Below are 23,156 nucleotides of genomic sequence, written 5' to 3' on the forward strand. Positions count from 1 at the left end.
TAATTCCCGCTATAAAGGTTAAAGGGGTGGGGGGTGGGATGAGACATTTATGTGATGTAAGGAACAATTAGAATTTTTTCAGGATAAGAAACTTATTTTGTGCTATTGAAGACATCTCCATTAATAAAATTGAGAATATATTTTGCAGAGCTATTGTAAAGTTCGTCCAGAAAGCCAGTTTCCTTCATCTACAATTTTTGCAATGGTAGTTCATGGCAGTGAATTTTTTTGAGTGCAATAAAGCAAAGAAATCTATCCGGTTTAAAATCTTCAGCAAAAGTCAGTTTTCCTCTGCAGGAAGAAGATACTAAGTGACCAAATATATTAATGAGAGCAAGATGACTTAGGTACAGGATAAAGTATTTCAACACTGTCCAAAACTAGCGAATGGCAGGGGCCAGCATTATGATTACAACAAAATTAAAAAAAAAAAAAAAATGGTTCATTGCCACAATTCTGCCAGAAACAGCAAGGGTACTGTGTGTAAATTTCATCAACTTGGGAGAAGTCTCTAAAACTAACTAAATAGTTTGTCCCTATTAGGAGCACAATCATGCTTTTCTGCAAGTCTCTCCTACTCTGGTAGATCCTATTTCCAATGTCACATTCTGTAGCATTTAAAGCCAGTGAGAAAACCCCATACTCAGAAGAAGCTTTAACACTGCTACTTTAACTCAAATAATTTTCAAGATAAATGCAAAACAGCTTTTTGGTGGTAAATAGCAGGTATTTATTTGAAATGAAAAAAAAAATACTTAAGTACCTGAACTATTGCATTTAATCATGTATTGTAATTGTGTTACTCTACCTTTTTGCATTGGAGACAAATATACAATGAACATTCAGATATCACAGACTGCACATTAGATAGTAAATCTTCAGGCCTTTTTACATAACCACCAAAAAACAGATATTGGATTCTGTAATATAGTACAAAATTCCATACTCCAGTCTTAACCAATTATCTTCAATTTACTCCTGATGCTGTACAAATAAATGGCCATTTACTAGGGCTTACAAGTTAATAACAGGACAAAAAAAATATACATTGCACTGACACAAAAAGTCAGCTGTGTTAATAGTCATGCAACAAGTAACCAAACTTGCCGAAATTAAAAATACTTTCTAAAAACTGTTTTAACTGCATAAATATTTTATACACAGTTCATTTACTGAAACGAAAGGAGTCTTTAAATTATACAAGGCAAAAATAAGTTTTTACCAATTTTATACATAAGAAAGTGCAAAATAAACTTCTCTAAAGTGTTTTGCTGATGAATGTGGGCCGGAGGCAGCCAATCTCACCTTCATAAGCATGACGTTACAGTTGCACACTACGTACAAATGGCTGAGTACACAAATGAATAAGTGTACTACAAAGAACAAGGTAGGAGAAGACGTGAGGTACTGGCAGAGAATATAGGCCACTGATGTTAGTGTGTATGAGTAGGTTTTTACTCAACAAACTTTCATGTGGAAAACAAAGCCTTTTGGACAAATCAAAGTAAAGTTCTGCACTAACAGTTTAAAAAAGAAAGACGACCACACCCAAGTGAATGAAACAGTTGCCCACAGCACCAGCTGCCATAGGAAATCTGATCAGGTGAGTTTTATTGTCCACCTCTGAAATGCCAGAAAGTGCGTTATTTTGGGAAAAAATAGTTCTGTACAGCATGGCAAAGGAATTGGTCAGAGGGGCTGTGGTGTTCAGAAATTTGTATTAGTTGTTATACCACAGGATTTAAGTGGGGGGTAATGACCTTAATCTCTAGCACAGTGCCTACTGTAAAAAGTGTAGAATAACACTGGTACAAAGTCTCTGCAGAGTCAAACACAGTTAATAAAACCTTCACTTAATGCCCTGCAACGTTGAGTGGCATTTAGGTGTTTAGATCACATCACCATTTTACTCAGAAGTCCTGTTTTCGCCTGGCTTGATTTATTTATCAAGTAAAAATTCATTTGTAACTAAGACTTTCAAGGCTTCAGCCCACAGAAAACAAGGCTGTGTCATTTGGGAGTTAGAGAAAAGGGAAAATATTCAAGACTTAAGTGCATTTAATGATTTTTTAATAGCATTCACTGGACATTGAAAATCTATAGGCTGTTAACCCATAATCTAGATGACGGTATTCTTAGGTAGTTTTGGGAAGGGCCAAAGTAGCATTAGAAAGAGAGCAGTTTGATACAGAAATTACAGGTTCTCTGCAAACTCACGGAGGATTTTTTTCACGGCCAGCACGACAGAATTCATCTATGATGGGAAGTTATTTGATCATCACCGTTAAACCCAAAAGTGAGCTACGGGGTTGGCTAACTTAAATAAACCTGCATTTACTCAATAGTGTGTGAAGGCTCTGAAGAAGCCTTTATTGTTCTGTTGGGGACCTAGTATACATACCAAAACAGGAATTTCTCTAATTTTACAGACCATCACATACATAATAAACTAACATGTATCAAAATACATATTTTACCTTCAGTGCATAAACATGTGTTACCAGGTAAATAGCAAGTGGTCAAAACATATACTGCTAAAGACAGCACAGATCAACAAAAGGCAGGAGGGTTCTGTTAATGCATGGTATCCTTTGGATAAACTCATACCATCATAGAGGTTTTAATATTTGCAATGGTGTCATTTAAGGACTGTGTCTGTTCATGACTGATTTCCTGGCCAGATTCTGCTGTTTCACCAGTGTAAATGAAGGATAATCCCATTCTTCCCAATGAAGTTACTCATCAAGTTTCCACTGATGCAAACGTTTGTTCCCCCCTCCCTTCCCTGTCCACCTTTTGTTGATTTGGGTCAGAGCTTACCATTATTTAAAAGTATCTTTTTGTGAATATACCTAAATCTAGACCAATCAAGTTTTGTCACCCATTTACAAAATATATACACACATTTAAAAAAACAACCACTGTCAAGACCTCATTCAGAAAATGTCCATGGGCCTGTCTGATGCAAGTGTTCCAATCTCTGCGGATGTCAATGTCTGTACTTTGTCCCACATGTGGTGCAAAATAAATTAATGGATATTAAATGCTGTAATGAAATTGGTATTAAAATGTAAGGATGGTAATGGAACTCTGCTGCTGTCTCCCAGTTGATGCCATGTCACTACAGATAAAGACAGCCTTAAAAGCAGTTCTGATGTTAGTAATAATTATCCAGTTATACAGCAAGGGTTAGATTGTCCTGTACATCTTTTGAAAATAAGCTACAGTAGAGCAATGGTGTCAGTTATACACACCTATGAGCTCTACGCAAGAGAAATTAATTAACATGCAAGCCAATTTCCATTGATTTAAGAAGGTAAAAGCTGGTTCCTGCACTGCATGAATCAGCTGCTAACTATCCTGTTAAGTAATGAAGAAACAGCTCTATGTATAAAAGAGGCCTTATTAAATATTAACAACACTGAGGTGGTAAACAGTTAGGTATAAAATGCAACAGAAGTGTACAATTTAATTCTTGGTTATCTTACAGTTTGAGTAAAACACTCCAGGTCCTATTTCCCTTCCCCACTCCCCACCCCCCAAAAAAAAAATCCTTTGAAAAAAATCCACATAATGTCTATGAATAGATAGATACTGTGGGCAACTGAAAGAACAAGCATGCACAGACTGGATTTTAAACAAAAATGCAAATAATGCCTTTGAGTTTTTAAACATTCCTATTTAAGTTGATAGATGAGATAAAGGTATCACAGAAAGCATAGTGATTAGCCTGAAGTCCCATGTAACAGGCAGTTAAGTTCATATTTAGATAAAAAGGCCATTATACCTATTTACAATATACACAGTTGCTTGCAAAGAAGGCAGATTTACAACTATCTTCTAAAAAGCCTTTCTCTCCCAAATAAAGGATGACTAGCTCTACAAAAACAAGACAAGAATAGGTTGTTAAGCTAAGTGAGGATTTTCTTGATATGCAGGGAGATTTAGGTACCAACAGTTACTGTATTTGTTGTTACCAATCGAACTCAATTCTGTTAGCCTCAAAACTGCAGTCAACACACATGAAATCAATGATCCCTTTTACTTTTTCAGTGCTTAAAACACAGTACAAAGAGAAGTGTAAACAGACAATATTCTAATCCCTTCCAAATTCACTGTATGGTACTGTGATTAATTTGCTAGGTTACCGTGGGGCTGAACTGGGATCTCAGAGCTTGGTCATTAGTTTGCATCATGACCTCCTCAATTGCGAGGCCCCTCTTCAGACCCCCTCTCATGCTGCAGGTTGTAGTAACAGTTCTGACAGACTCTGACAGGTGATGAAATTTTCAAGCGCTTGATTTCTGATTGAAACCGACTGCACCTGTTAAAGAAAAACAACGTTGTCACAAGGGTTCTTCCTGCCAACCTTGAACTCTTATTTGGCCTTTATTAGTCCAAAAGATATTGTGAATTCACCACAAGGACTCTACGTACCAGACAGGACCTAGGGCACAATTTCAGTGACAGTACAAGAACTAGAAATTGACTCTTTCCATCATGGCCATACCAACGTTACAAGATTAATTTTAACAAAGGACAGTTTACAGGCAGTTTTTGCACTGCCATGGCTAAGAATTTAGAATCAGAGGGCACCTACACACGATGGAGCTTGGCTCTGATGCATGTTATTCAGTTAACTGAGTCTGCTGCAGGTGCTGCTAATTAGCACGCTCCAGCAGCCTCCACATCATATGTATTCAGCGGCCATGTATTTCAAAATAGCAGTGGGGGTGCTTTAACTAAAGCTCTCCTGCCGATATTTTGAAGCGCGGGATGCTGAATACACGTGACACTGTGGGTGCTCTAATTAGAGTGGCTCTCAGAACTGCTTTAATTAAAGCACCCCCCTTCACCCCAGAGCATGTGTATAGATGCCCAGAGGTTGTAACTAGAGGCTATTCATACTATCCCTGCCTCACTCCCTTGTAGACCTCGTGTTCAACTCCTGCCTACAGAAGATCTCTGATCCATTTTCTCTCCTGTGGGCAAGTTCAAGCAACCCTGTATGTAGGCTGCAGGGAGCGCATTTAATTTGGCCCACGTATGGGGAAGGCCACACCAGATAGAAAACAGTTGGTTTTAAAAAGTAGAGAGCAATTTGTCATCAATATCTGCCAGATTATTGGTTTTAAAAAGAGATGGCTGGGGGTTCTGTCTGTCTATCCAATCAATTTGCTGTACATTTTGAAAGTACTGAAGTTTTATTTCAGAAAGAAGTGAGAATACAAATCTCTCAACTAAAATTTGACAAAGCCTAACAAAGTTATGCTATGGTGCTTTGTATAGCAAAGAGAAGTAATGGCTGTCTTACTTCTGACAGAAGAGCTGTCCGCAGTTCCTGCAATGGTGACGCCTTTCAGTGAGAGAAAAACGGACAGAGCAGCCTGAACAGCTGTCTCCTCCCTCATCTTTCACCCAGTGGTCAGCTGCAGACCGGCCAGGTTGATCACTCACGGACCAGCTGAACACTCGGCCTCGACTGTCACCTACAAGGATCCTGCTGTGATCCCTGCAAAAAACAAGAATTAGCTTCCCCACAACACCGGGTTGGATTAATCCCCATTTCAGCCTTTAATAGGCAGCAGATGTTAACAGCAAATATTAAGCTCTAAACGGTAGTAGGTGCACTCTTAAATTAGCCTGTTCTGACTGGAGAATATTAACGAAGCACAGCTCAGATCTGCTCCTTTTCTGCCACAACTTTGTTTAATCTGGAAGTGCTCTCTTTTCTTCCCCCAAAATGAGCTCCTCCACTTGAAAAAATAAAATAATAATAAAAAAAAAGGTCTGGTGGACTACAGTATGTGAATTACTCACTTTGAGATGCCCAATGCAGTGATCTCTGCTGGATGTGCGTTGTCTTTGCGATCAAATGCTGTGTGCATAGTAAGTTTGCTCCTAAACACTAGCTGGCGCTCCCACCTGTACCCTGGAAATGAACAGGAACACACCTGTCAGTCCAACCTCTGTTGCTTCACAGAACAAGTTAGGCAGTGCCCTAGTGCCCTCACCCTGGAGATGAACTGGGAGTAGGAACAAGCTTCCTGGAGCTCCCCATGGGCAGTTTGACAGTATGGGGTTAGCTGGTCGCCAGTAACAACATCTGAAATGATGACATTTTTAATTGCTCATCAGTGCATTTAGGAGAGAAGCAATATTAGATTAGGAAACCCCATACCCTCCCAGGGGTCAGCCAATGGGATAGCATAGTTACTGAGGGAGAATGTGTTTCTCTTCCTGTACCTGGTTTAAGCTTGCTGTAGTGCCGTACTTCAATGTAGTTAGGGTGTGGGTGGTTGACCTGAGCATGGGGATGTACTTTAGCTTGTCCCTCAGAATAGTTCACAAAGATAAAACCGTCTTTCTCGTCCAAGCTGAGCTGGTCTGACCAACGCCTTGAGTCATCAGAGCCACTATCTGCTGACCATGCTGCTGCTGCTGCCCTGCCTGATGATGACCTTGGCCTCTGGCTGGTGCTGCTTGGTTGGCTCTGGCTTTCCTGTGGTTTAGAATCCCGACTGACACATTGGTCATCTGCCTCTGAGTCACTGCTGTCCTCCTCTTGGGCCTCCTGCCCTGTGGTATGTAGTGCAAGAGAAGCTGTTAGCAAAGCAGTGCGGATTGTTCTGTCCTCTTCCTTTTCAGGCAGCTAATTCACTGCAGCCTGTGCAGGAACATCTAGTGATCTGTGAACCATAGCATTACCAAAGAGACGCTACACACAGGCACACTGTCAAAGCTACTGCAGCCATCTGACTCCTTCCTCTGAATATCGGCAGATATTGCACAGCTGATCTGCTTACCACTCAGAATGGACTGAACTATTTTCCTAGAAATGTCCGCTTCTCTTAGGGGCAGCTATGCTGAAATAAGTGGGTGGGGTTTTCCACAAATACTCTCAACTTTGAACAGAAATTTTTTCTCTTCTAAACTTCTTGAGCACACAGCTGGGCTGGGTGTATGCTGCACACGGCGCTTGTGCTGAACCTGCCCTGCACACTGAATCCAAGGCCAGTCCAGCACAATCCATATGCCAGATTCTGTGTAGGCCCAGTCCAGCACAGATGCTGCATAAGCCCCAGACTAACTTTGCATATTGTGCTGTATGTGCCCCAAACCAGGGACACGAACCATGTGCCACATGTGGGACTGGGGTCAGTGCATGCTGCTTGCAGCATGCAGGGCTAAAGCTGGCAGGTAGGTACCCACACTGCACTCGCCCTGAATGCTGGATCCAGCCTATGAGGCTGGTCTGTGGACCCAATCTGGCCCATAGACCCACCCTGCACTCCTCCTCTGGCCTGTGGGGCTGGATGGGTTTGACGCCCCCGACCTAAAAAGGACCTGAAAAGAAAACAGGAACAATATAAAGCAAGTAGCTTATGTCTGGAGAAGAGCTAGACAGGGGACGAAATGCATTCCAATAAATAAGTGTGCTTTAAGGTCCCAGACTGCCCATGTTCTGCTTTCATGGCATATTCTACTGAACTGCTGCACTGGGGGAGGGGGTAACAAACATCCCTGACAAACACTAATTAAAATTTATAGAAAGTAAAGAAATAAAAATGGGTATTTTGATTCTCGCAAGGTACCTAAACTCTACCAACTCTCCCTCTCCCTATTTAAAGTAAAAGACAGATAAAGCCAATGCCTATGCCTAGTGGGCAGAGAACTTCAGTAAAATCTGGTGCAAACTAACATTACTAAGACTGTACCATAGCTTTAAGAAGCTATATTCCACCGTTACATTTTGACTCTGGTATATGTTCTATTGCCACACACAGGAAAAGAAATGATTAACTGTTACTGGTGGCTTCTCATGTGACCCAATTCTTTAACAGGGGATATTACACAAACGAAATCAGATCACATGGGCCAGAGTTTTCTTATACACTGCAGGATAAAACAGAAATAACCAAGGAAGTCAGCGGAATTATCTAGATGGGAAAGGAGAATCAGATTACCTGCGAGACAGAATAGAAGTCTGTATGCAAATGTGGTTCAGAATGTGTGTCACCCCTTCTGAACTTCACACATGCCAAACAAATTAAAAAACAAAAAGACAAGAGAGAACTGCTATTAGAAAACTACCTATTTGTGCTTCTTGACAATCCTCTTGCATTTCCAGGATCTCCACAGTCTCTGGAGCCGGTGTTTCAGGTACCTGCAAGAATTCCATCCTCCAGAACTGGATGGGGCATAAGCACAGAAGAAATCGATTGGTATCAATTTGATTTTTACACTTGCTGTAAACTAAGCCAGGCTCTTAGAATAGTGCATCTACACTACTAATATAGATCAGCTCAACAGAGCTAAATTAGCTTTGCACAGAGCTGCACTATATTGCTTCTGCTACTCGCAAGTAGCTAGTTTAGTGCTAGCTTGGGTATCTCCATACAGCCCTGCCTACTATCAAAGAGTGCACTTATTTCTCTGTGCAAGGTCTCCTGCTACTTACTCGGACCACACCATCAGAGTGCCCCGTCACGATGACATTCTGGGTGTCCCACTCATTCATCTCCGATACACAGCAACACAGGATTTGCTGGCTCCGTCCAGTGAAAGTATTCACACTTGCTGTTGGGTTCCCATTAATGCTCCAAACATGGATGTAAGTGCCAGCACATGACACAATATCCCCCTGAAGAGAGGGAAACAAGCATACACTTGACATTTTAATTCAAACCCTAGCTATTTACAAAAATACTTAATCTGGGCTAGGGATAGAAATTACACATAAATAGGTATAAATGATTGGAAACCAGTTCAAATCTGTAACACAACAGAAGTTTGGTGCACATAGACAACTTTCAAAATGGCCAAAATTGGTTTAAGATAAGCCTGGATGGATGCAGAATCAGACTTAACTGATTTAGGTTAAATCAGTTGATTGAACTTCTGTCCCAGATCCCCTCTAGATTCAAGTTAACTCACAGCATCCCAGGATGTTTTGCACCTCCTCCAAAACCTCTCTCCCCCAACTTGCAGGGTGGATGGGCTAGCCTTGGCCTAAGCTCTGTTCCAGCCAAGCGGGGAGCTGTGCTTTAGCACCTCGTGGCTTCTGACGAGAGCTGCTGCAGGCATGTGGAATCAAAAGTGAATGTCTGTTCACTTGCTTATCTGTTCAATCTACGCAGCTTAGACTAACCTGCGAAGACTGAATTGACTCAGCCTCGGGGTTTCTGACTGTCTCTATTAGCCTTGAGGAGACACATGGGATAAGGTTTGGGTTTTTTGGTCCCTAGGTATGTTGTGTTCAGGGCTCTAAAAAGGGAATTCTTTGAGCAATTAGCAAGCACCTCTGCTTGAGGGGCTCACAGACATGCTTCAAAAGAGAACTGCAGACTCCCATTATTTAAAACTTTGGTCACAGAAAACAAGCATGGTTGCAGACCCTTCTGACAGTAAATCTAGTGAGGGGATTTCTCCCCCATTGCACTTCCAACTCAGGGCCAATGGTGTTTTCAGTGCTTTACCCAGTTAATCTAGTGTGAGATGACCCATATCATCAGCCTCATTTCTTACAGCATCATAAAAAGAATTCAGGGTTTACCGCACTGTGACAAAACACTTACATGACAGCACTCCTCAGGCTTCAACTGCTGCTAGGCCAGCTAGGTCAAGGTTAAAACACTGTACCACAAGCTAAGATTTCTGTACCTGGGTGGGTTACGGGCAACGCATGAGTTATATACTTCAAGCTACAGGTGCAGTGGAGACAAATTCTCAGACTACATCTACATGACTGTCAGTGTAGCTCACGCAGGTATATCTTGGCTAGCTCAGGTGCTGTAAGTAGCATAGCAGCAGCAGCAGCAGGGTGAGCTGGTTGCTCACAGATTCATCCAGCTACTTAGGTAAATTTTGCACACCTCACTGAGGTCTGTAATACTCTGGGTGCATTGCCACCAGTACTCTACCTGGCTAGAGTAATTCTAGCTCAGGTGTATCCACAGGAGCTACAGTTAGGGTATGACAGTGTAGATGTTCTCGTAAGAGGTCTCAAGGTTGACTTCTGAAACACAAAGCAATTCTTCCTGTTAATCATTTAGAGTAGGTCATGGCCTACAGCATTTCAATAGCTAAGGGAATTGGACTTTAAGGTATGTTGACCTTTCTTTGTGGTTAAAATGTATTGGGTCATATACATTATATGTTCCTTCCATTATGTACAAGTGTTCTCCTAGGTTAATGAATGGGCATTCATTTTTTAGTGGGGTACAGCTTCATACCAATATAACTGTTAAGTGATTTGGAATCAGGCAGGCTGTAAAAATATATCCCTAAACCCATGGAAGCCTCAGGCATTGCATTCCTCTAGTTTTGAACAATATTGGTTCTGCTTAAAATATTTCACAGGAAGAAAGGACTTAAATCAACAGAGCTGTCGGGACTAGTGTGCTTTGGAACTCAAGCATGTGCAGGCAAACACCATGAACAAAGGAACTGGACTGACTTTCATAAGAGCCTTTTGTTATCTTGCAAGAAAAACAGCCTGGAACATTTGGGAATTATTAGCTCTAGTATAAATGTTTAACCTTCTTAGCATGTCACACAACAGGCTGGTTCTTACCGTTAGTTCATTTATACAGAGAGCTGACACTGGAGCCCAATGACCTCGAAGCTGTGTTAGAAATGACAGTTTATTCAAATCCCATATGATACAGGTGCGGTCCCGTGATCCACTCACAATTATGTGGTAAGCTATTGATGCTGTTAAACATGTGACAGTGTCAGTATGTCCAAGCAATGCCTGAAAAAGAAAAAAAGAGGAAAAAAAGCATGTACAGGATTTATTACAGTGAATCGATTTAAACAGACAGGAAATGATTTTTCTGATAAACTAGAAACTTAAACAAAAGTGATCTAATGTGTTAGAAATAAATGGATTTTAGAGGACAGTATTTGGAAGTGCAGGGTATTCATAAATGAGGTTTTGCTGTATAGTGTAAACTGCTGCTCATAAAATAATTTAATCCATTCTCCTGCACTGCTGCCTGCAATACAAACACAAACAGCACAAGTTGTTCATACTGTTTGTCTACTGGTGCATGGCTTAATGGAGCAGTTTCACCTAAGAACTGCACCAATAATCTGTTAATAATCTACAGAGAGCGGTTTGGGGCATTTACACAGTTTGGGCTCATTCACTTGACATTCAGGTTTTTAAAACTTAACTCTTTGAAATTTCAGTTTTAAGGGGTTTTATGACACACAATCTTCCATTAGGAAACACAATTCAGATGAATAAGACACACCACTACGGACACCTTTCCCCTTCTGCTTCTTTCAGCTCTAGTATGACAACACTTGCCTCTTTTCTGTAGCACCATATGTTTTGGTAGCTATTTTAAATTAGTTTCTTATAGCAAAAGTTCAGTTAAGAACACAAGAAGTCCCCTATTCAATTTTTAGATGAGAACATTAGCTAAAAAGGAACTTGTGCCATAAACTGACACTGAAAGGGCAGTGGCTAACTTAAAGTGCCAGAATGGTGCCTTTTCCTTTGCTGACATTGTTACTTTTAAACCTTATTGTTATCTAAACAACTGAAATAGACACTGTGGGATAACTCCCGATGCATTTGACTATTAATTAAGCAACTCAAGATACCTGGCAGCATCTCTGGTGCTCCTGCGAGACTGACACAGCTGGGAGCAGCAGACACTGGAAGAAAGTCTCTTTTCTGAATACAGCTCACCAAAAAAAGTACGAGCCAAGATCAAGATGTAGTGTTAGAGAATTCATGTTATACACTACTCTGAAAATGCAAATTAAGTAACTTCTATATTTGTTCTCCTAAGTCCCAGTTAAATTGTTCTTTTTGTTCCTCTTGTAAAAGGCGCTTTTTACCTAGAACAATAATGTTTTAGATGTGTTTCAGAAATGTACACTCCACTCAACTCGGAGAGAGACTTGGTTCTAAACCTACCACTGGTGCATTACCCCAAAGGCAGCATGCTGAGGCAACAACTCAAGCAGCAGCATTACACAGTTAAGCAAGTGCAGCCTGCTTCTACAAAACCACATTGCCAAATCTGGCAGTTTTGTCTTCTAACACTTCTTTTCAGTAAAGCAGAAAATGTCTGCTTTTGAAGAGAAAAGGTGAAATGTTTCAGGAAAAGGTTGTTACAATTTAAAGGGGGCAGGGAATGTCCAGCTCGGTGGGAATTTTGCAACCATGCCAAGAGAAAAAGAATCTTGAGTACTCAGCATGCAGTGTTTCAGGAAAGTGTGCTTTCTTCCCCCAGGAACACTTAACAGTGATTTTCACTCACACCCCTCTGAAGAGCACTTTGCTCTTTATGATTCTTTAAGGAACGTGGCTACTTCAGCTCCAGAGAGGTTTTAAGATGCTGTCAAAGATAACATTTTGTTTCAGCTTTAGCTCTGAAGCACCAACTAGTTGTCTCTGTAGGTTTGGGCGCGCAGAGCCATGTCTCCCTACCTCCTTTGACTTTGGAATATAATTTTCTTAGGAAAACATGTTTTGTTTAGTTTTTACCTGTTTCAGAGCAAGTGTTTTTGCTTTTTCTTTGGAGGTGCCCATCTCCCACACACATACAACGGTACTTGTTCCTCCAGTGATAACTAGTTTGGGGTTGGGGCAGATTGAGCACAGAATCTGCCCCCATTCTGACAAGCATTCATAAACAATCACTGCCTACAGAATAAAACATTAAGTTAGATAAGAAAGATGCAATATATGCAAGTTTTGTGTTTTGCTGGTGGGGTTTTGTGCTGGCATTAGTCAATAAAGGTAATTTTATACAGTCATCATCATTTAACTGTCTGGTATCTACAGATAACCGAGCCAGAAAGTTGGCTAGAAGCAACATAAACAAACTTCAGTCAAAAACACATTTTCTAGCTTCAGTGCCAAGGAACAAAAACAAAGGCACTATTTATAACTACTTAGGATTTGAGACTAATTCACATGATACATTTATTGAGCAATTAAGTTGTGAACAATGCCAAAGCATGTGCTTAATCAGACAGTTGAGTGAGAACATTACATATTTGCTTTCAATAAGCTCTGGTGCTTAATTTAAAAAATTGTTTTCCATCTCTCATACTCTTCCTCACCTGCCTTTCCTCTCTTCTATGATTCCCAGACTGAAAGCCACTTCTTCAAGAACAGAGAAAGGCTTAAATTTGTTTTGTTTAGTACAGAGAGGAGTGACGAAATGGCAGACATGCCCAAATGCTGGGAAACTTTGATCCTAAGCCATACTTTCAGGCTTAGGTCCCTCACTAGAGCCAAGTCCTAAGCTATAAATTATTAGTTGGCAGATCTAGCCTTATGATGCAAGACACTTACTAACATATAGTAAAGGAAAGTCCTTGCCCCAAAAGAAGGTAAGCATTTGACAATGGTGCTAGGGCAAGGAAGTTGGATTAATAAGGAGGATGGATGCATTTAGCCAATCAAGAACAGCAACTGCATTTCACTATTGACCTGCCAAACTGTTTTCTGAATGCACCTTTCTTCTTGCATTACTTTTCTTGAAGCAAGTGGGAGTTGGTCTGAGTAAAAATTGGATAAATACCAAGCATACTTCTCTCTTAAGTGTGTGCATGCATATTTATTTTGGTTATTTATGTAGAAGAGAACGTTTATCACTTGCTTGGGTGTCTCCCCTAATAGTGGAAGTTCCAAATACCTGCCACAAGATGGTGCCAGACCAAATACTGTAGGTTAGTCTTCAATATGGAAATTTAATATAGAAATCTTGACATTCTTTATTTGTATTTTGGAAATTAACTTTTTAATATTATTTAACTTCATTTCTCCCCTCCCATCATTTCTCTTCTGAAGACATCAATATAAGCATTAACCCAAAAAGCAGATTTTTTTTGCTTATTCTTTCACTTGTATGCACATATAATTTTTAGAGTTGTTTTAGTAAAGAATACAAACTAAATTTTCTTTCATATGTCAGTAGAACAAATTTTAGATCACAAACCTTGTCCGACTCATAAGTTCCCAGTCTACAGCTGAGGTCTGCATAGCCCCATGCAAAAGTTTTATTCCAGGCAGGTGGAATGAGAACTTTGTTCTGTTCTACAGCCAGAATACCTTTATCCGTGCACACTATCTGTCCCACAGGCTCCTTGAGTTCTGAACAACAAAAACAAAGTTTTTGTGTTACTACAAACACCCAAAAGTACAGCCTTTATATACTTGTTACTGTATGGTACTGTTTGTGGGACGACCCATTTGATCACAGTGTTAATACTGTAATACTGGACTCCATAGATTTTTTAAAAACTGAAATCCTACACTGCTTATACTGTACAAATGTCAGCTTCAACTGCAAGGATGCCTCCTTGTTCTGTAATCCTATCAGCCCTCACAGTTAAGCACAATTGGTAATTAAATTAGATATCTCCTTGGAAACACCAAGGGACTGGCAAATCTTCAGGGGCACCCTTCCCTTTGCATCACCGGATGTACCATCTCAGATAAACAAGACACACAAGTGAGATGATAAATGTCTGAGGCTGTTAAGTATCATGCAACATTTTTGTCCATTAAAAGCATTCATTCCAAATATCCAAGCCAAATAATTCCAAATGCCATATTTCTATTTGGTAATTACATCCTGCCTTCCTAATGTGCTCACACATTTGCAGAGGTAGGTATTCTTTATTTCCTGTCCTAGGTAGCAGTGTTGCATTGTTATGCTCTGTTAAACTACTGTTCTCTTTTTGTACTACAGAAATGGATGCATTTCAGCAACGAGTGAAGTAATCACTGTATTTGTCCCTTACCCACCTCACAGGAACATAATGTTTGTAAAGCACTCAAAGTCATCATCTGGGAAGCATGACAAAAATTTGTGTTGCAAATTCTTCATGAACAATTTAGAATATAGTCTTGTCAGTATGACACCAATTAAGTTTAAGAAATGGGCTCTTAACCATTCTAAATAGGTTTTGCTATATTTCTGTCAGCACAAAAATTGAAATACACAGACTGGAAATCATTCTTTACAGCTCTGAAGAAGCTACTGACAGCCCCATTTCTTGCCAGTACTGAAAGCATTCCTCGGAGATACTAAGAAATTATCAACACACATATTTTGAGGTCATATGGAGCACTAAAGCTAGATTTTTAAGTCTGATGTTTGGTGGCAGGGCATCCCTTAGCGGTTGCATCTCAAATTCTAGAAACTGCTTTCCTCACTGGTTTCCGAATTTGTTGAAATTAAAACAAAATGCTGGAGGTACAGAGTGTAGTTTAGGCCAGTTCCCCACCTGTTGCTTACAAGAAAGTTTATATACATCTTAGTGAATGGGGTAAAATTTTCTGGTGTCAACAGGCGCAAGTCAGCTAGACTTGATGGCTCTCATGAACAGCTATTCTAGGATAACGGCTTGCAGGTGTTATTACAATGCTTTGCCACTAGATAGCAGCAGTTTGCCTTCAACCAACTGCTAATCCAGGAAAAAGCTGCAGGCAGATAATACCTATGTTGGTGTATTCTTATCCCTGATTTTTTCCTGGCATAATTGTACAGCAGATTCAACTAAATTACCTGGCATCAACATGTTATTTGTGTAAGCCAGGTTACAACTGGGGCCTCAAATTGGTAGATCCAGTGGAATGTAAGATGCAGAACATCAGAAAAATCAGAAAAGGGGACTTTATCCAGCTAGAAGTATGAATGCTCTGACAAAAGATCAGAAGCAAGTATTACAGTACTGAATTTTACCTTTCACAGGGGCAAAAGAAGGTCTCAAATTGTCTAAATGATGGAAAAAGATCTTGTCACTTGTGGAACCGGATGGGACAGACATTCCAGCAGTCTCTCCATTGATTCTGCTTCGCACTCGCTTTGGAGGGTGTGGTTTCTTGAACAGCTGTAGTGTAGCAGATCAAGGGTAATGGAGTGACAGCACTGTATATTTTCAACAGCAATGGCTTTTTAAAATTTACCAACAGTATCACATTTAGTTTTAAAACAATGCTGCAAGTTAGCAGCTATTCATGCAATTCTTCTGGTGATGTTTACGTTGTATGATTTGGGAGAAAAATATTAAACCAGAACTAGAAGACAATAACCTAAGCATTTTACAACAGGGTAGAACTAAGAGTAGGGTGCTGCAATTTTATCTGAGACCAATCAGGAGCTTCTTTTTCACCTTGAACAAGTCACTAATGCTGTTTTAACGTCATTATCATATCTTATAATCACTGTAAAAATGAGAATAAATAGAAAAAAAAACAAACAAGAATGTCTCTGCTCTCCATTGGTGCCCCAGGATAAAATAGGTTAATTTTCACATACTCCTCACTGGGATACCTGGATCTGACATATGTGGAATGGAGAAGAAATGCCTGTCTACAGTTGGTGGTTGCTGAAAGCAGCTCCTTTGATGCTCTAGCCTGCATTCTGGCACAAGTGTAACCTGACTGCAGCTAAAATTCTCTCCATACAGTTTGCGACCTTTCAGTGAATTTCTCTATGTTGTAAATGGGTTAAGAGCAATGCACTATTTCTTAAAATAAATCTTTAAATTGGCAGCTATTAGCACATGACAATTTTGTGATGAGAGGACCAAATGAATTTAAATGTTTGAGTAATGCACACTTCATAATCTAAAATACAAAGCCAATAAGCTATATATATTTATTCAGAAACAGCAGACCACAATCATGGCATAATGTTATGAGGAGGTAGGGAACTGGACCACATATGGCAGAGATGAACATATCCTGGCTCACAGCTCTTTTCCATGGGATAAAGAGCAAGGGAATTTTCAGTGTTTATTACTGTGTCTCCACACTGGTATTTTCAGCATTGTTAAGCAATCAGACCACACATGAAAATATTAAAAGTAAAAACATAACCTAAACACAAAGTCATTATAAATACTCAAGTCGAATGTTTCATTTAGATGTATCTTATTTCCGCCATGACTATAACCTTGTAAGCTTGTGTTTAAAAATACTGAAAGGGGGAGCGAGGTTTAGAGGTTGAAAGGAAAGGAGCCGCTACTTACAAAACAGCTCTTTGAGTCAGTGTGTCATTTACACCTTACGTTGCAAGTTTGCATGCATACCACACACTTGGGTTCAGAGACTTTATGCCTAGAGGTACTCATTCAGCCTTCACGTGCCCTTCTGTTTGTTGTGTTTTGCACCCAGGATATAAAAGTGGCAGAGTGTGCCTACTGCACCTCAAACTGCCATGTGTGCAGGAGGAGAGGGCAGAAGATGGGCTGCAGGATGTGCATGTGAAAAATAACACATCTCAAAAGGACTCCAATTAAGGGTAAGCTAGTTCTCATTCTCCTTCAAGATACTACCCATATGCATACTTCACAGGTAGCAACTTCAAAATAAGGTAACCTGACTATTTGGAAACAAGAATTAAGTCTCAGGGGGACATCCTGATAATGCCCGCTTTGTTGAACTTACAGCCTATCATGTGGAGGACTGAGAAACTGTTTCCACATTCGTAAGATAGTCTGCAAAGCCCCAGGTGGCCATTTGACAGATGTCTGGGGTAGAAACTTTTTAGTGATTTGGTTGACATGGTCCGAATTGTGCTACCGGCCAAAATGTTATGAACCAGTGAGAAGCAGAACTGCTCTAGCTCAAGAATGACCCAACATTTAAGCTGTAAAGTGAAAGATGCTGCCCAGAGATAAACTATCTGGGAGCAAAAAGGCAAGGATATGAAATACCTAGATGCGAGATGCACAGCATCCAGAACCAGTCGTCTCAGCTGAGTTATGTAAGACTTCATTAAGAACCCTAGGAACCTCAGGATAGGTATGCAATCAACTCCTTGTCCCCAAGATCAAGGTGGCATGAGGGAGGGACTGAAAGCTTAGATATCTCTTGAGATAGGACTTCTAGCACTTTTTCTATAGTTTGTGTTGTGAACAGGTCTGCCTGGGAAATGGCAGTCTAAAAAGATACTTTGAAGAATGGAGTCCTTGATGGACTGGAGATCTGAAAAAGAGCATCTGCTTAGGCCATCCATGTGGATCTTCTGAGGGCAAAATAGGTGCATCAAGGAATAGCAGATCTAATAGCTGATGCACAGAGGGGAAACAAACATGCTCTGTCCTGTTTACTGATGTATAACATAAGCATGGAATAGCTTGTATCAACTCTTCCCAACATGGACTGTGGAGAAGATCTGCTGGCCTAGTTGACAGCCCTGATATCTAACATATGAATATGCACCTGTGCTTCTCATTCAGGACACACACTATGGATTTGCAAGTCATGCACATGTCCCCAAGACCAGCAATGAAACATCTAACACTGTAGTTCTATAGAGCAGTGGTTTTCAACCTTATTAGACTCAAGGCACCCCTTTGAAAATGCCAGCTCTGAGCTTTCACCCAGTTTTTGACAACACAAAGATAATAGAACAATTCTTTTGATGCAAAGCACTCAGAAAAACTGCAACAGATCAGAGGTTTTTTGACACTTTGGATTCCTATTTGAAATCTCTGGATTTATCTTGTGAATTAGGTATGGGAACACATACACGCAGTAGGGAGAGGCAAGTCTTGGCTATCACGACAAGACTGGCCAACAGGAATGAGACTGGGTTGGTTAGACTGACTGGGCAGGTTAGGTTATGATAGATGTCACTATCATGAGCACATCATGTTGAAGTCCCTCAAGACTGCTGACAGGCTAAAGGACAAAGTCTTGCTCTAACAGTGATTTGTAACCTAGCATGCACCTCTTAATTTCTGTGAGGTGATATAACAGATATGAAAGCAGCAAGCACCTTGAAGGTCAAGTGTTCCTTCATTTCTAGGAGTTGGGACTCAAGGGGCAGCTTATCCATGTGGGAGGAGGGCTTGATAATTAGCGACCTTGAGCTGTAGGATCACTGAAGAATATACCTTTGAGCTCCTTGTCTTCTGGAGTAGTTTTGCTCTGGTCTCCTTTTTTAACAGCTGCTGTCTCTTCTAGGGGACAGGAATGAATAATCTGTCCTCTGCAAGGTTTTTGGTTGTAGCTGTGTTGGCCTAAAGACATAGGCAGGCAAGGTTCTTTGAGTGACATCTTTTATTAGACCAACCGAGTAGCTGGAAAAAAAGTTTTAGGAGAGCTTTCAGGTGCAGTCACCCTTTTTCAGGCATAGGGAGTCTCTGCTGGTCTTAGAGAATGAGAGAAGGTCCAAGGAATGAGAGAAGCTAAAAGTGTGACAGGATGTCAGTGAGAATATAAATAGGTAGAAATTAGAAAGACAAAACAGGCAGGGGAAAAAAAGGCCAAAGGGTGACAGCAGCGATAGAATACAAGGTAGAAAGAAGCTGTCAGTGAAAAAGGAATTGGTAGATCAGGAAAACAGGAACGAGGGATGCAGAAAGTATGACAGATGTCTGTGAAAATATAAATAGGTAGAAATTAGAGAAGACAAAACAGGGAAAAGAGGGGGAAGAAAGCAAGGGCAAAAAGGCCAAAGGAAAACACTACAGTGATAATAGTACAAGGTATAAAAGAGAGGCTCTCAAAGAAAAAGGAAATGGTTGAAGATCAGGAAGACAAAAGGCAGAAAACTAGGGGATGAGGGGAGAAAAGGTGTGGGAAAAAGAAGAATGTAAGAGGTTAGGGTCAGGCAGGTACCTGATGAATCAGATGTCAGGCAGGTTGTAATGCGTCATAAATCCAATGTCTATATGGAGTCCATGATTTTTTGTATCCAGTAGATTTATGAAGTGAAGTTTGTAGGCTTGTTTAAGAAAGGAGTCTCAGACCAGCAAGGACTCTCTATGCCTGAAGAAGGGTGACTGTGCCCAAAAGCTTGCCTAAATTTTTTTTCCCAGCTGCTCAGTTGGTCTAATAAAAGATACTGCTCAAAGAACCTCGCCTGTGCTCTGCAAAGCATTTTTAATTTCTTATCCACTACACTAAGGTGACAGTTGTTGTAGGCACAGCTTGCCAGGCCAACTGGGCAGGATCTACTACTGCCTTGTTTATGGGTATGGCCACGCTGAGACTGAGCAAAGAACATCCATCAGCTTGCATTATCCTGGGGTTCTCAGCTCTTCCATGAAATCTGAAGAGCATTTGTCAGTCTTCTTGGAGTTGGAAATCTCTTCCTAAAGAAGTTTCTCGTGGGGGCTGTACCCCACCTCCTAGCTCCTCCCAGAACTTTACCTGAGAACTTTTTTGGTTCCATGCCAGTAGGGCTGATTGTTTTTGCGACAGGGAGACCAGACATCTGAAAGTATGTCAAGAGGGACTTGGGGAGCTGTAACAGGGAACGCTAGCCCTGTCACCAGAAGACAGGGCAGCCCCTTTAGGGCCACAACTTTCTGGGCACAGAGGGCCGGCAAGGAGGGGGTTAAATGCTGAGCCTGGCCAGCTAGTCAGCTGACTGGAAAGGGCAGGCCAGGACTATAAAATCCCTGGGCAGAGCAGCAGTAGCGCCAGCAGCAAAAGGGGAAGGAGTGCGTCCCAGAGCTCCATGGAGAGGCTTGGTGAGCGATCCAAAGGCAGGAGGAGGGAAACTACAAAAGGACCCCGGAGGGACGGCAGCAACCCCAGAAGAAAGACCATAGCCAACGGTGGGGACCCAAAGCATGAAACCTGCATAAATGCTGCCTTCTTTAATCACCTTTTTTGGGTGGCAGTTATTGTACATGTACAGGACTGTGCATATTTCTTTTTTTTTTTTACTGAATAACACCAGTGGTTTGGGTAAGGCTATTAGGGGAAGGACAAGGCCTCATTTTTGCAGCCCACTACAGAGTGGGGACCTGAGGACCCCAGTGTCAGCAAGGGCGTGGCTTTTTGGGGGGGCACAGACCCCAGAGCCAGTGAGGGCATGGCTTGTTGGGTGCACAGACCCCAGCGCCAGCGAGGGCACAGGATTTTTGGGGTGCACTGACCCTGGAGCCTGAAGGCACGATCTTAAAAAGGCCAGGGAGGTCTGGTGTTTAATTTTTTTTTTTTTTGGACTGCCCCAGCTTTGAACTGGCGAGCCCCTGGATGTAGGGCCGGTGGCTGGGCCTCTGGGCCAGGCTCCAGATTGGAGCAGGAAAGGGGGCCATAAGCCTCAAGACACCGAAAAAGGCTAGAGCCTTGGAGTCAAACCCTGTTTGGTGGGTTTAGATGGGGAGGCCTAGCTAGAGAATGTCCGGGGTCAAGGCCCATAGAGGCGAAAGGCCCCAACATACGAAATACAATAGGCAGTATCCCATTTACAAGATCAACATAATAATTTCCATGAAGACGTGGAAGACAAGTAGAGAGCGGGACATAAGAACCTTAAAGAGGACTCCAAGGGCGCCCCACATAAGGTGTGGATTAACCGGGAAGATGGTGCTGGGGAAGGCAACTTGTTACAGGAGCTAAAGTTGGTCTTATCAATTTTCTTAAGAGGTGTAACTACAGCCTCGTCTCCCTGGGATTGCAGGTTTGAGCAGTAAAGAGCTTTCAGGGAGATAATTTGCTTGCTGTGAAGTTTCCTAGATATGTCAATTACGGTGTCCAATGTCCACTGGGATCACCCACTCACATGACGTACAGTGCTTGAATCTGGCTGACTTAGAGGATGTCCTCCAGGGTCAAAGAATTACTGGCAACAAGGAAAACTAATTTTACTGACTTAACTGAAGTTCAAGTTGTTTAGAATTTGTTGCGGTTGGTATTCAACTAGTAGTAGTCATGAGTTCAGAGGTGGTTAGGTAAGCTGAGGTATATTCTGTCCCTTTTTACCCTCAGTGTACAGTGCAAGGGGTGGCACATCCCAAATGGGTACTGCTGGCCAAAAACTCTGAGCTCAAGTGAAGATGGCTTATATGTGCCTACAGTGGAACACAGGTGTATATGTGTATGGAAAACCACTTGCAGGAGAACTATTATTTATTTACTGAACTGGTTTCATTTCAATCATTAGACAACCACTACTACTTGGAAAACTGTCCCAGGAAGGATTTTGAAGTAAGGTTCACCTATGGAGCTGGGAGCCCCCTCCCCCTGGCACTTCATTTTGCACATTTTCGTGTATGGTTTTCTTTCTTTTCTTTTTTTAAACAAATTTTAAAATACTGAGTCCTTAAATGTTACCATTTCAAGTCTCTTTGTGAAGACAAACTAAACCTTACATTATAAAATCAGGTCGAATTAAGAGAGAAGATGAGAAGAAGGAAAGGAAATGATCCATGGAGGTTGGAAAGAGTAGGTCACTAGACTCATTTCCAAGAAAACAGTTTGAGGACACCTAGGGTCTACTTGGAATTGGGTGATTATCAGGGAGACAGTCACAAGGCTGTGTGCCTTCCATAACTTTAGGGTAGAATTCAAATTTCTGGATGATTACTCACACTCTGCAATTTTAGGGTACCTTTATGTATTACTGTATTGACAATAGGGTTTGCTGGGCTAATTTTGAAAATTCCATCATGGAGACAAATGACCACATACTGGAGTAATTTACATTATTCCATTGGTAATGTGTTTATGATTCTTGTTGGGGTCATCCTCAGTTTAAATGTGAGGACTACTTGTTCATACAAGTTGAATCCCACATGACAAGGAGAGGAGGAAACTTTCTAGAAGTATCTATTACAATATGACAAAACGAACTCCTTTTATCTGGGGAAATACAATAAACTTCTTTCAAATGCTAAATAATTTAGTAAAAGCTTTCAAATAAAATGTTAACATCTTTCAAGCTTCCATAAGTATAAATTGTACCGAAAATCTGCCATTTCCTTTCTGTCTAGTGACTTATGCTTGCTTGGCAAAACCAAAATTTGTAAAAACAAATATTTACATTCAAAGTTTTTTTCAACAGTGATAGTACAAATGACTGGGAAGGTGTCAAAGCACCTTATCAACCTGGCAAAAAAATGGAAAACAACACAACCCTAGCTAATATTGCTGCAAGAAAACTGTCAAAGTTAAACACCCCAAGCACCATCTCGAAGTTGCACTGTATCACACTGAAAAAACAAGGGAGACTGTATAAAGCGCTGCACTTTACAGCAACACATAAGCATTTTGATTACTGAAGTCTGTTAGATTTGTCATTTTTATTTTAGGAGAGTAAGGAGAAGAAAAGAAACTCAAAGTCTTTTGAACCAAACTCCAAGAATACTGACCATATTTACCCACATACAATACACACACTTTCCCCAAAATCAGCTCTCCCAAACTGCAT

General features: G+C 41.0%; 2 protein-coding genes across 9 annotated transcripts in view; one reads left to right on the top strand and one right to left on the bottom strand.

The window, feature by feature from the left end:
- Nucleotides 1–5,405, top strand: part of CDS1 (CDP-diacylglycerol synthase 1) — a 124,368-nt gene extending 118,963 nt beyond the window's left edge. Inside the window, exon 11 of the mRNA XM_019479337.2 lies at nt 5,324–5,405. Coding sequence (XP_019334882.1) covers nt 5,324–5,353 — 30 coding nt within the window. The 3' untranslated portion in view covers nt 5,354–5,405. The remainder of the gene's footprint in view (nt 1–5,323) is intronic.
- Nucleotides 707–23,156, bottom strand: part of WDFY3 (WD repeat and FYVE domain containing 3) — a 378,134-nt gene continuing 355,684 nt past the window's right edge. For all 8 annotated transcript variants that reach the window (XM_059722254.1, XM_019479325.2, XM_059722256.1 and 5 more), the window contains 10 exons: nt 15,723–15,870; nt 13,971–14,125; nt 12,509–12,667; nt 10,577–10,756; nt 8,462–8,644; nt 8,095–8,191; nt 6,247–6,579; nt 5,821–5,932; nt 5,315–5,512; nt 707–4,324 (listed from right to left, as the gene is read on the bottom strand). In XM_059722254.1, coding sequence (XP_059578237.1) covers nt 4,204–4,324; nt 5,315–5,512; nt 5,821–5,932; nt 6,247–6,579; nt 8,095–8,191; nt 8,462–8,644; nt 10,577–10,756; nt 12,509–12,667; nt 13,971–14,125; nt 15,723–15,870 — 1,686 coding nt within the window. In that variant the 3' untranslated portion in view covers nt 707–4,203. The remainder of the gene's footprint in view (nt 4,325–5,314; nt 5,513–5,820; nt 5,933–6,246; nt 6,580–8,094; nt 8,192–8,461; nt 8,645–10,576; nt 10,757–12,508; nt 12,668–13,970; nt 14,126–15,722; nt 15,871–23,156) is intronic.

This window comes from Alligator mississippiensis, chromosome 2 (genome assembly GCF_030867095.1).
Source record: "Alligator mississippiensis isolate rAllMis1 chromosome 2, rAllMis1, whole genome shotgun sequence".
Classification (NCBI taxonomy): Eukaryota; Metazoa; Chordata; order Crocodylia; family Alligatoridae; genus Alligator; species Alligator mississippiensis.